The 12021-nt window shown below is 71.4% G+C and overlaps 1 protein-coding gene across 3 annotated transcripts in view; it reads left to right on the top strand.

The window, feature by feature from the left end:
• Positions 1-12021, top strand: part of NFIC (nuclear factor I C) — a 38156-nt gene that overhangs the window by 18631 nt on the left and 7504 nt on the right. For all 3 annotated transcript variants that reach the window (XM_075443958.1, XM_075443960.1, XM_075443959.1), the window contains exons 3-8: positions 7200-7271; positions 7773-7847; positions 7991-8114; positions 8558-8682; positions 10804-10932; positions 11058-11242. In XM_075443958.1, the coding sequence (XP_075300073.1) occupies positions 7200-7271; positions 7773-7847; positions 7991-8114; positions 8558-8682; positions 10804-10932; positions 11058-11242 (710 nt within the window). The remainder of the gene's footprint in view (positions 1-7199; positions 7272-7772; positions 7848-7990; positions 8115-8557; positions 8683-10803; positions 10933-11057; positions 11243-12021) is intronic.

Raw genomic sequence — 12021 nt, 5'->3', positions numbered from 1 at the left:
GTGCAAGCGGGGCTGGGCGCAGGGTGGGTGCGGGGCTGGGCTGTGCACACCGCAGTGGGGGAGGGGATGGCGCTGCAGCGGGGGGGGGGGCTGGAGGGGGGGAGCTCGGAGGTCGCTGGTGAAAGTCAAAAGCATTGCGGTAAAATGGTGATCAATCTCCCGCCCAGGGTGCCAGGGCCCGCGGAGCGTCACGGCGAGGTTCCTCCCGGCAGCTCCCCACGGCGCGGGCAGGTGGGGGGCCGGTGCCCCCCTCCCTGCACCCTCCCCTGCCTGCCCCCAGCCCCACATCCCTGCATCCCGATGCCCAGCACCCCCAGACCACCGGCCTGGCACGCCCAGCCCCACATCCCTGCATCCCCATGCCCAGCACCCCCGGACCACCGGCCTGGCACCCCCAGCCCCGCATCCCCAGCCTGGTCCCCCCCCCCCCGTCCCGGCAGGGCTGCAGGAGCCTGGGGGGTGGGGGGGGGCAGGATGGGGTCGGTGCAGCCACTCGCACCCCTCGGGGGGGCTCTGGGGCTGGCGGGGGCCCCGCAGCCGACGTGCTCAGCAGGGTGGGGGGCGAGGCAGTGCCCGCTGGGTGGGAGCAGATGGGTGCCCAGGGCAGGCCGGCGGCGGGCCCCGGGGTGGCATCCCGCTCCCGGCACCCCCGGCACGCCGCCGGCGGGCAGCCCGCGGGGGAGGCAGGGACCCCCACGCCGTGCCAGCATCTGCGTCTCCCGCCGCCTGGCAGCCCTGCATCCCCCCCCCAGCCTGGTCGCTGGCTGCGGCGCGAGGCAGATGGCACCAATCTGCCGGGGAGCCCGTGCCAGGGCTCCGGTCCCGAGCGCGCCCGCGGCCGTGCCAGGCCAGCCGTGCCAAGTGGCTGCGCGGGGCTTCCAGATGGAGGAGCAGGCGTTTCCCCGGGCAGCGCCGCGCCGCCAGCCCCCCAGGCAAAGATTTATCGGTGGGGTCGCGGGGAGATGGATGGGGTGCGCAAGGTTTGGGCTCTGCCCTTGGCAGAGCTGGGCACCGGCGGGCAGGCGGGCCGAGAGCCCCCCGGAGCAGACCCTCCTCCCACACCGGGGGTCTGCTCCCAGCCGAGCGGCCGGGGCGGAGGGCAGCCAGGCCGGCAGAGGCCGGTGGGGCCGCGAAGAGAGACCCCCGCAAAGGGCCCAAAGGTACGAGATATCGGAGAATCGACAGCGGGTGGGTTCCTGCCCCGCGGGCGGGGTGGGAAGGGGCTCACCGGGGTGCGGTGACCCCAGCCGTCCCCGTCCACCGCGGCGTCACCACCCCGAGGACCCGCCATCCCCATGCCCGACGCGGCCACGAGCCCGCCGGCGGCGGCGGCAGCCGGGGCGGTTTGGGCCCGCCGGCGCGCTCCGGCTCGGCGTGCCGGCGACCTTGGGGAGGTCAGGGCTTCCCCAGTCTCCCGCAGTGCGCCGCGCCGCGTGCCCGAGCCAGCCGGCTTCCCCGCAGTGCCCAGCGGGCAGGCGGCACCGCCGGCCCCGCGGCACCAGCGGAGCGAGTTGCGCCGTGCTCAGCCGCGCGGCCTCGGCCGGGGTGAGCGGTGCCCGCCGGGGAGCTGGCACGGCGTGCCGCGTGCCGGGGTGCCGGCGCGCGGGGGCAAGGGGCTGGAGCGGTTCCCCCGCGGCGCCCGATGAATAAAAGATGAGCGAGCTCCGTCTCGAGAGCACCTGCCGCCCCCCGCCTTCGCCACCCGCGTTCCCCCCGCGCTGGCGAGCACCGTGCCCTCCCCGGCGCCGCAGTTGCCATCCTGGCCGGGCGCCCGGCTCTGTGCCGCGCTGGCGAGGGACAGCTGGGGTGGCAGATGCCCGCAGCGCTCCCTCCCTCCCTTCGCCGGCCGCGGGCATGGGGGGGAACGGACGCCGCCAAGCCCCTCGGCGTGCCGCCGCGCCCCCGAGCCCCGCTGGCACCGGCAGCTGGGGCCTGGGGTCCCCCGCCACGCCGGCCCCCACGCTGGGGTCTCGGCCGCCCCGGGGAGGGCTCGGACCTGCGACCCCGGGGCAGGAGATTCCCACAATGCACTGGGGGTGATGCCTGCGCTGGGGGGGGTGGGTGAGGGGGGGTTGGAGGGGGGCCGGGGGGGGGCCATGGCACAGGGGCCTGCCGTGCCGTGGGGCCGTGCCCTGCTGTAGGACCATGCCGTGCCGTGGGGCCGTGCCGTGGGGCCGTGCCGTGGGGCTGTGCCGTGGGGCTGTGCCGTGGGGCCGTGCCGTGGGGCTGGGGTTGGGGGGCAGCGGGTGCCGGCAGCCCCCAGCAGCTGCCTGGGGCCGGCCCCTCGGCAGGGGGTCCAGCGGGGGAGGGAGGGGAGAGGCAGAGCTGGGGTGTCCCCCTGCCCCCCCCCCCTTCTCCTCCCCCCTGCCTTCCCCCCCCCCCCCCCCCCCCCCCGTCTTCCTCCTGCTTTCATCCCCTCCCTCCCCCCGTCAGCTCTTTCTCTCTTTCCTTATTTTCGTCTTTCTTTTGTTCTTTTTCTAGCTCCTTTTTCTTTCTTTTTCTTTTTCCTTTTTGCTTTTTTCTTTTCTTTTTCTTTCTCTTTCTCTTTTTTTTGCTTTCTTTTTTTCTTTTTTGCTTTTTTTTCTTTCTCTTTCTCTTTTTCACTTTTGTGGTTTCTTTTTTCTTTTCTTTTTCTCTTTTTGTTTTTCTTTTTTGCTTTCTTTTTGTTTCTCTTTTTCTTTTGCTTTCTTTTTCTTTTTCTTTTTCTTTTTCTGTTTCTTTTTCTTTTTTGCTTTTTGCTTTTTGCATTTTCTTTTTTGCTTTCTTTTTCTTTCCCTTTCCCTTTCTGTTTTTCTTTTATCTTTTCTTTCCCTTTCTCTTTCTCTTATTCTTTTTTCTTTTCTTTCTCTTTTTCTTTTTTTTTTCTTTTTTCTTTTCTTCTTTCCCTTTCCCTTTCTCTCCACTTCCATTTCTTCCTTCCTTTTTTCTTTCATTCTCCTTCCCTCCCTCCCTTCCCTTCTCTCCTTTCTCTCTCCCATCCCTCTCTCCTCTCTCCCCTCCCCTCGCAGCAGCTGCACCCCCGGATGCCGCAGGGCGCAGGGGCTGGGTGCCAGCACCCTGTGGGGCGGGGGCGGGGGTGGGAGGGTCCCGGAGAGGGGGAGGCTCAGCCGTCCCTTTGTCCACCCCACTCCCGCCCGTCCCTTTGTCCGCTGCCATCTGTCCCCGCTCGCCTCCACAGCCAGCAGCCCTGGACGAGGCCCAGGCCTGGCAGGGCCGAGCGAGGGGGCGGCCATGCTGCCCGCCTTGGGGGGGTTCCCCCCGGCCGCTGCCGTCTCCCCGCGCCGCGCGGGGTCGGCTGAGGACAAACGCGCTGGCTCGCAGGCGCCGGCCGACGCGCTCTCGCCTCCCCAGCCTCCCGCCTGGGCCAGCTGGCTGCAGCCGGCGAACGTGGCAGTGGGGCGCGTCCGTCCCCCGCCGCCCCGCGACGCCTCCGGCCGGGCCTCCCCTGGCCTCGCTCGCCTGGCGGGGGAGCAGCCGCCGGCCACGTCCGCGAGCTGAGGCTCTGCGAACTCATCGCAGCCCCTCGCAGCGCTGCAGCCCGCTGGGCACCGTGGGGGGGCCGCAGGGCGTTGGACGGGGCATGGCGGAGGGGTGCGGTGCCCCCGGCGCGCCGGCCGGCCCGGCTGAGCCGGGATTGACCCGGCACACGCGGCGTGTCTCGGGGTGTTACGTAAAGGAGGTTACACAAGCGGGGCTGTTCCGGGGTTTATGTAAGGGCCACCCCAGCCCTGCCGGCAGCGGGACGGGCGGGGGGTGGGCAGGGGGGTGGGCAGGGGGGTGGGCAGACGGACGGACAGCGGGGCAGGCAGAGCCACTCACACCAGTGGGGCCACTGTGGGGTGGGGTTGCTAGGGGTGTGGCAGAGGGGGGTCCCCAAATCACGCACACACACCCCCCCCACAGCCTCGCTCACCCCTAGCCCTTGCAGTGGGGCCACTGCCCCGCAGCTCTTGGGATCCCTCAGGTCTGCAGGTGTCCCCTCTCCTGACCAGGCTGTTCACTCTGGGCCCTACTGATGCGCACTGGGGGGGGGCCCAGCCGGAGGCACCGGGGCAGCTGGGCGTTGGGTAGGGGCTGCACTACCACCGAGCAAGAGGCAGGGGGGCAATTCCCTGGGGGGCTTAGCCCCGAGCCAGCCCCGGGGGAAACTGAGGCACGGGGCGGGAGCCTGCCGGCAGCGGCACCAAGCCCTCTCCCATCTCCTGCCCTGTCACTGGGGAGGAGGATGGGGACCCCCCCCTCGCCGGGGGCCTGCGCTGCGCACGCTGGCTCCAAGCATCTTCCAACCTCTGCGCCTGCGCCCCGCGTTGCTGCCGGTAACGCCGTGCCCTGTTACCGTCAGCGCTCGGGCACGGAGCCAGGGCTCTCCCGCAGCCGCGCCAGCCCTGGGGGGCACCCAGCCAGCAGGGACCCCCCCCGGGGCTGGCCCCACTGCCCGGGGGTCGTTCCCACGTGCCCGGGCTGCTGGCGGGGAGTGGCGGTGGGGCTGGCGGCACGGTGCCAGCCGGGGTGCCGGGGATCCGTAACTCAGTGGGTGGCATCGGTCCAGGCTGCCAGCGCGGCCGGGGGGAGCACGGGCAGCCCTCGCCCCCCCGGGCACAGCCTCTGCTGTTTCTAAAAGCGACTGGATCGAGGGGTTGGGGCACCGAGCGCTCCCCCCCGACACGCCGCGGGAGACCCCGGCGCTGAACGCCCTCCCAGCTGGGCTCCCCACAATGTGGCCGCCCCGCCGCCATCCCCCGTCCCGGCCTCGGGGGGTGCGAGGTGCCCCCCATCCGCCTTTCACCATCCCCGTGGGGCCAAACCCCTTGTTGGGTGCTGGCTTTGGTGCCCCCCAAAACTGTCCCCAGCAGGAGCGAGGCCGCGGCGCAGCCCGGCGATCCCTTCGCCATTTTAGTGCGCGCCGGGCAGCCGCCGGCAGCCGTCACATGGCGGTGAGAGCAGAGTTTGGCCCGGCCGCGCCGAGCCGGAGGAGGCAGCCAGAAATCTGCTGGCGAGCTCGCCCGGCCGCGCCGCGGGGCTCAGCGGCAGCTGGGGGGGCCCCGAGCCCCTGGCCCCCCGCCCTGCGCCCGTCAGCGGCGACACCGCAGTGCCAGGAGGGGACAGTCCCGCTGCCAGACCTCGGCGCTGGCGACCGTCCCCGGTGCTCCCCGGGGTGCCATGGCTGGGATGGGGGTGCTCAGGTTGGAGGGGGCCCCCCGGGGTGCCCCCGGGAGGGGGGTGGCATTGGCCATGCCGGGTCAGGGTGCTGCTGGGGGGGGCGAGGGGACGCGGGGGGCACGGGGGGTACCCGGGGCGAGTGAGCGGCCCTGCCGGGTGCCCCGGGGGAGCCGGGGCCAGGCTGGGACGGCTCGGGGGGGGCAAAGGGCTGTGCCAGGCGTCCTGGGGGGGCAAAGGTCCCTGTGGGCTCAGGGCGAGGAACCTCCACGCGCGGCGTCGCGGGGCGGGCAGGGTCCCGGCGGCGTGCTCGGGGCGAGGTCCCGTGGGTGATGCCGGCACCTTGGAGGTGGCAGCCGGGTGCCGTCCCGGGGGCGAGCGGGGAGCCGCGGGGCGACGGCGGGGGGTGATGGGGAGCCGGGCCAGCCTGGGGCTGCGACCGCGAGACACCGCCCCGCGCCTTGGCCGGGCTCCACCGCTAACCACTTCCAGAGCCGCCGCGAGATTCGTTGTGTTCGGAGGCAAGGAGGGGCCGCGTCCGGCTGCGCGGTGCCCGTGGGCGCGCGGGGGGTCCCTGTGCCGCGAGCCCCTGGCCCGCCGCTGCCCCCCGCGCTCCCGCCGCCTGCTCCCGCCCGCTCAGGCACACGGCAGCTTTCAAAATGGGGGGAGAAAAAGGGAAAAAAAGAAAAATGGCGAGAAGGGGGGGGGAAAAAACTCCCCCTGCGCCCGTTGCCAGAGGAATTTCTGCTCCCTAAAATGGCTGCCTGGAGGAAGCCGAATGTGCGGGCAGGCGCGCGGGCACGGGGCTGGCTGCTGACGGGACGCGGCGCTGGGGCGGGATGCCACGGGTGCCCCGCGGCCGCCGGCGCAAGAGGGCTGCCAGGCCGGCGCGGGGAGAGCGTGGGGAGGGACCCCAGCATCTGGGGAGGGAGACAAAATGGCTGCGATGGGCGTCGATGTCAAGCGGCCCCGGGGGTGGCACGGGCGGCACGCGGGGGTGTCGGGGTGGGGGGCGGCGCGGTCCCGCTGCCCGCCCGGCTCAGCGTGCCGGCCAAAAATAACCGGCCCAGGAGCTGCGCGTGTGCCAAGGACGGGGGGGAGCGTGGGGCGGGGGGGAGAAAAAGGGGGAGAAAAAGGGAAAGAAAGGGAAAAGTCCCCACGCGGCGGCAGGCGGGCTGGCGGCGCGGCCGCTCTGCTCTGACGGCGTTGTTTGGATTGTCACAGCCCGCTCCCGGCATCGGCCAAAGCTGCGCCGGAGAAACACCGAAGGCCAAGGGGTGGGAGGAGGAGGAGGATGGAGGGCGGACGAGGAAGGGGGGCGAGACATGGGGAAACTCTTGGAAGGGCTTGGGGAGGGTGAGGGCTGCGCGGCCGAGCCTGTGCCGGGCACGGAGGATGCTCCCGAGCGCGGCGCAGGCCCCGGTGGGGCATGGGGAGCCGGAGGGTGTGCCGGCCATGCCGCGCCGTGCCGCGCCGCGCCGTGCCGTGCCGTGTTGTGCCATGCCACGCCGTGCCGTGCCATGCCGTGGCCATGCCGTGCCGTGCCGTACCAGGGTGTGCCGGTGCCGCGGAGCTCGGTGTCGGAGCCGGGTTATGTTTAGCTAAGATGGAGGGGGCACAGCGGGGACTCTGGGGCTCAGTGCAGGGCGTGGGGGGGGCAGGACGAGGGGCCACGCGAGCGCAGTGCCCGGCTGCGGTGACGCTGCCCGGCGGGGCAGGGGTGGGTGGCGGCAGCAGCTGGGTGCTGGAGCGGGGCCGGGCGGCCGTCACCCTGCCTCGGGACGGGTCGAGGACTGTGGGCACGAGGGTGTCCCCGTTCCTGTCACCGGACGTGGGGAGGGATGCTCGGTGGCTCTTTCCCGGTGGCTGGGGACGCCCCAGCTCGCTCGTGTCCCACCTGTGGGGTGGGAGCTGCTGGCCAGCCGTGCCTCAGTTTCCCCCCGGAGCCGAGCGGCGTGGGCAGCTCCGGGGTTGGTTCCCCAGCGGGCTCCCGGCCGTGTCCCCGCGCGGGCGGCTCACGCCGGTGCTTTTCCCTCTTGCAGATGCGGAGCAGAGCAGCAGCCCCCGGACGGGCATCGGCTCCGACCAGGAGGACAGCAAACCCATCACGCTGGGTGAGCGGGGCGGGCACCGCGCGGGTCAGGCGGGCAGGGGTGCCCGAGCCCATCGCCGGGGTCCCTGCGGCGGGGGCAGCCCTCTCGACGGCGCGGTCGTGCCCTCCGTGCCGGCGGCTGCGCCGGTGCCCCGCAGCCCCTGCCTGGCACCTGCGATGAGCTGGGCACGGCCTCAGCCTCGTCCCTTGGCCAGCAGAGGCCCCCTGGGGCCGCGTCCCCTGGGGCCAGCAGCTGCCGTGGGGGTCCCGTGGTGCAGCCCCTGGCCCTGCCGCTGCTCTCAGCCGCAGGGAAACTGAGGCAGGCAGCAGCCCCGGGGTGTCCTCGGCAGGGGGGACTGGTTGGGGTGGTCCCTTGCTGGGGAGGGAGGTGGAGCAGAGCCGGCTGGGGGGGCAGGGGGAGCTGGGGGTGTTGGGGTGCCCGCGAGCATCACCCCAAGGCAGTGCGGGGCGGCAGGGGTGGTCCTGTCCCCCCCCGCAGCGCTCCCTCCTCTCTCCCGCGCAGATTCCACAGACTTCCAGGAAAGCTTTGTCACCTCGGGGGTGTTCAGCGTCACCGAGCTCATCCAGGTGTCCCGAAGTGAGTGCCACCATGATGGGTGTCCCCCCCGCCCTGGCTGCCGGGGCGCGGCGGCACCGACAGCACCCCCGTTCCCGGCTGGGGGTCCCCTCGCTGCCAAGCGGGGGGCGATGCCGGGCCCTGACCCCCGTCTCTCCCCGCAGCGCCGGTGGTGACGGGCACGGGGCCAAACTTCTCCCTGGGGGAGCTGCAGGGCCACCTGGCCTACGACCTGAACCCCTCCAGCACCGGCATGAGGAGGACGCTGCCCAGCACCTCCTCCAGCGGGTGGGTGCCCCCGCGCCGCGGCTGTGCCGGGGCGGTGCCGGGGCGATGCCGGGCGGTGATGGGGCGACGAAGGGGCGATGCTGGGGTGATGTCGGGGTGATGCCAGGGTGATGCCAGGCCATGCTGGGGTGATGCCAGGGTGATGCCAGGCCATGCTGGGGTGATGCCAGGGTGATGGCGGAGTGAAGCCGGTCCATGCCGGGGTGATGCAGAGGTGATGATGGGGTGATGCCAGGGTGATGCTGGGGTGATGCTGGGGTGAAGCCGGGGTGATGCTGGGGTGATGCCGGGGTGATGATGGGGTGATGCCAGGGTGATGCCAGGCTGTGCCAAGGCCATGCCAGGCCAGCCTGAGCACAGCCGCGGGCCGTTGGCCATCCGGCAGCAGGGGCCAGGCGGGGTCCCGCCTGGGGCCGGCGCTGATCCCGTCCCTGTCCCCCCAGGAGCAAGCGGCACAAGTCGGGGTCCATGGAGGACGACATCGACACCAGCCCAGGGGGCGAGTACTACACCTCCTCCAACTCCCCCACCAGCAGCAGCCGCAACTGGACAGAAGACATGGAAGGGGGTAGGTGCCTCGCTATAGGGGCCTCCCTATAGGTGCCCTCCTGCTGCTATAGGGCCCCCCCAGCCAGTTCAGCCGTCCCCTGCAGGCGCTGCTGCCAGCCTGCCCCGCGCAAGCCCGGGCACCCTGCACGTGGTGTCCCCGTAGGGCCCTCAGGGCAGAGCGCGAGCTGGCTGTAGGTGCTGTGATGTTGCTATAGGGCACCCCAGCACGTCATGGCCTCTCTGCGGGGGCTGTGGTGTTGCTATAGAGCTCCTCAGAGATGTACACGCTCTCTGTAGGTGCCATGGAGTTGCTATAGGGCCCCCCCCATACGTGGGCACAGGCTCTCTATAGGTGCCATGGTGTTGCTATAGGGACACCCCTGCATGGGCACAGCCTCTCTATAGGTGCCATGGTGTTGCTATAGGAACCCCTAGATTTAGGCACAGGCTCTCTATAGGTGCCATGGAGTTGCTATAGGAACCCCCCATACGTGGGCACAGGCTCTCTATAGGTGCCATGGTGTTGCTATAGGGACACCCCTGCATGGGCACAGGCTCTCTATAGATGCCATGGAGTTGCTATAGGACCCTCCTACGTGGGCACAAGCTCGCTGTTGATGCCATGGTGTTGCTATAGGGGCCCCTAGATTTAGGCACAGGCTCTCTATAGGTGCTGTGGTGTTGCTATAGGACCCCCATACATGGGCACAGGCTCTCTATAGGTGCCGTGCTGTTGCTATAGGGGCCCCTAGATTGAGGCACAGGCTCTCCAGAGGTGTCCAGGTGTTGCTATAGCCCCCCCCATTTCTCCACAGGCTCTCTGTAGGTGCTCTCTATAGGGCCAGCCCAACGCCCCAGCCCCACACGGCCTCTCCCAGCCCCACGGCGGCCGCCAGCGCTACGGCCAGCTTGCTTTCTTGCTCGGCGTTTTTTTTTCCCTTTCCTGTCTAGACAGCCCCAATTAGCTGTTCATTAAGAGAAGGGGGGGAGGGGGGGGCTGGGCTAATTAAAGCGATGCTGCGGGGCTGGCACAGCGGCTCCCACGCCCCGGGGTGCCTTCGCAGGGCTGCAGGGGCCCCTCATCTTCCTCCCCCCTTGGCTCTTACCCCGCCTCCCGCACCCCAGCAGCGGGGCAGGACCCCCAGCCCTGCCAGCGCCCAGCGGGTGCCCACCCGGGGGCTGGGGGCACCCAGCCCATCCGAGCCAGGCTTGGGGAGAGCGAGTCCTGCCCCGGGCCGGTGCCCATTGGTGCCCCATCCTGCCCCACGTCGGGCCCCACGGGGCCGGGGGGCTCCCGGGGGGGGTCTGCAATCCCGTACGGGATGTTCTGGGAAATCCTCCTAACCCGGCTCAGGAGGGGCTAAACCCATTACCGGGCCGGGGCCAAATGGCCACGGCTAAAGCCGCGCTGGCGGGGGGATTAACGTGCCCGCCGTCCTCTCCCGCTCGGCCCCGCGCCCCGGGATGGCCCGCAGGGACCCAGGCGTCCGGCGCCGCGTGGGGTTCCTGGGGGCCAGGGCCGTGGGGCTCTGCAGGGGTCACCCCCCGGCTGGCACCCCTCCACCTGCCCGTCAGGATGTGGCCCCCAGACCCAGGGTGCCAGGGGAGGGGGATGCCGGGGGGGGGCTGCAGGGTCGTGGGGGCACCCGTGGGGCACCCGCTTCTGCACCCGGACCGCACGCGTGTGGAGCCGTGCGCGCTTGCGTGCACAGCTGTGCACAGGGGCACACACGCGCACTCCGGGCGACGCCTGTGCATGAGCACACGCCTGCACACACGTGTACATGCACAGACTCACACGGGAGCACACAGTCGTGGCGGCACACGCATGCACACGCGTGCACGTGGGTCTGTGCACACCCATGCACGCCCGTACGTGGGTGCACACACGCGTGTGCCTGCGCACACCTGCGGTGCAGCCCTAGGGATGCCCACCCGCCTGCACACCCCTGCACACACACAGCCACGTGCACGCGCACACGCGCTCACCCACGCACCCTCCCCACGCCCACCCTGGCCCGAGGTTGCCCCTCGCCCCCGGCACCGGCACCCCAACCCCGGGCCGGGCTGGCAGCGGCCCCCGGATTCTGGGGTCCGGCAGTGGGTGCCGGGGTGTGACCCTGCGCCCCGCTTTCCCCAGGCATCTCCCCCACGGTGAAGAAGACGGAGATGGACAAGTCGCCCTTCAACAGCCCGTCGCCGCAGGACTCCTCGCCCCGGCTGAGCAGCTTCACGCAGCACCACCGTCCCGTCATCGCGGTGCACAGCGGTGAGTCTCCCGGCAGGGAAACTGAGGCACGGCGCGCGCGGGTGAGCGGGTGCAGGGGGGATGCTGGGGCGGCAGCTGGCTTGCAGTGACACCGGTGGGTCCCCCCCTTCCGCTCTCACCCGCAGGTATCGCTCGAAGCCCGCACCCGTCGTCAGCGCTGCATTTCCCCACCACCTCCATCCTCCCCCAGACGGCCTCCACCTACTTCCCGCACACGGCCATCCGGTACCCGCCTCATCTCAACCCGCAGGACCCGCTGAAAGATCTCGTCTCGCTGGCCTGCGACCCGTCCAACCAGCAGCCCGGACCGGTAAGGATCCGGCCCCATCCCTGCGTCCCATCGCCGACCTCACCGTGGGGCGCCGGGGGCTGCTGCAGGGGCGTCCCACCGCATCGTCTGCCGCCATCGCCATCACCGCCGCAGGTCGGGGGTCGGGGTGCTCGGTGGCTCCCCGGTGCCGGCACCCAGCCCAGTGCCGGCACCCAGCCCGGTGCCGCGTTGCTGCGGGCGGTGCCGTGCGTTGGTTCGGGAGCGCCGCTGCGCCCGGTCGGCGTTGGCGCGTCGTGTCTGCGGCGATGGAGGTGCCGTCCCCGGGCTCGGCGCGGCGTGCCGCCTCGTAGGGGACTGGGCGGTGGGCGCCGGGGCTGAGCCGCCGGCCGGGGCGGGGGGGAGCGGGGTGTCTGGCGGGGGCTGGGTGACCGTCGCCGAAGAGCCACCGTCCGCCGCGCGCCTGCGAGAGCGATGGGCTCTGCCTGCCCCGTCCGCCGGCCGGTGACCGGCCCGTCAGCCCCGCCGCTGCGCCGCGTGCCCTGACAGAGCCCTCGCCCCAGCACCCCGCACACCCAGCACCCCACGCACCCAGCACCCCGCACACCCAGCACCCCGCACACCCGGCACCCCACGCACCCAGCACCCCACACACCCAGCACCCCGCACACCCAGCACCCCGCACACCCAGCACCCCATGCACCCAGCACCCCGCACACCCAGCACCCCACACACCCAGCACCCCACGCACCCAGCACCCCACACACCCAGCACCCCGCACACCCAGCACCCCGCACACCCGGCACCCCACGCACCCAGCA

The sequence above is a fragment of the Opisthocomus hoazin genome, chromosome 27 (assembly GCF_030867145.1).
Source record: "Opisthocomus hoazin isolate bOpiHoa1 chromosome 27, bOpiHoa1.hap1, whole genome shotgun sequence".
NCBI lineage: Eukaryota > Metazoa > Chordata > Aves > Opisthocomiformes > Opisthocomidae > Opisthocomus > Opisthocomus hoazin.
This window is presented reverse-complemented; position numbering and strand designations above follow the sequence as displayed.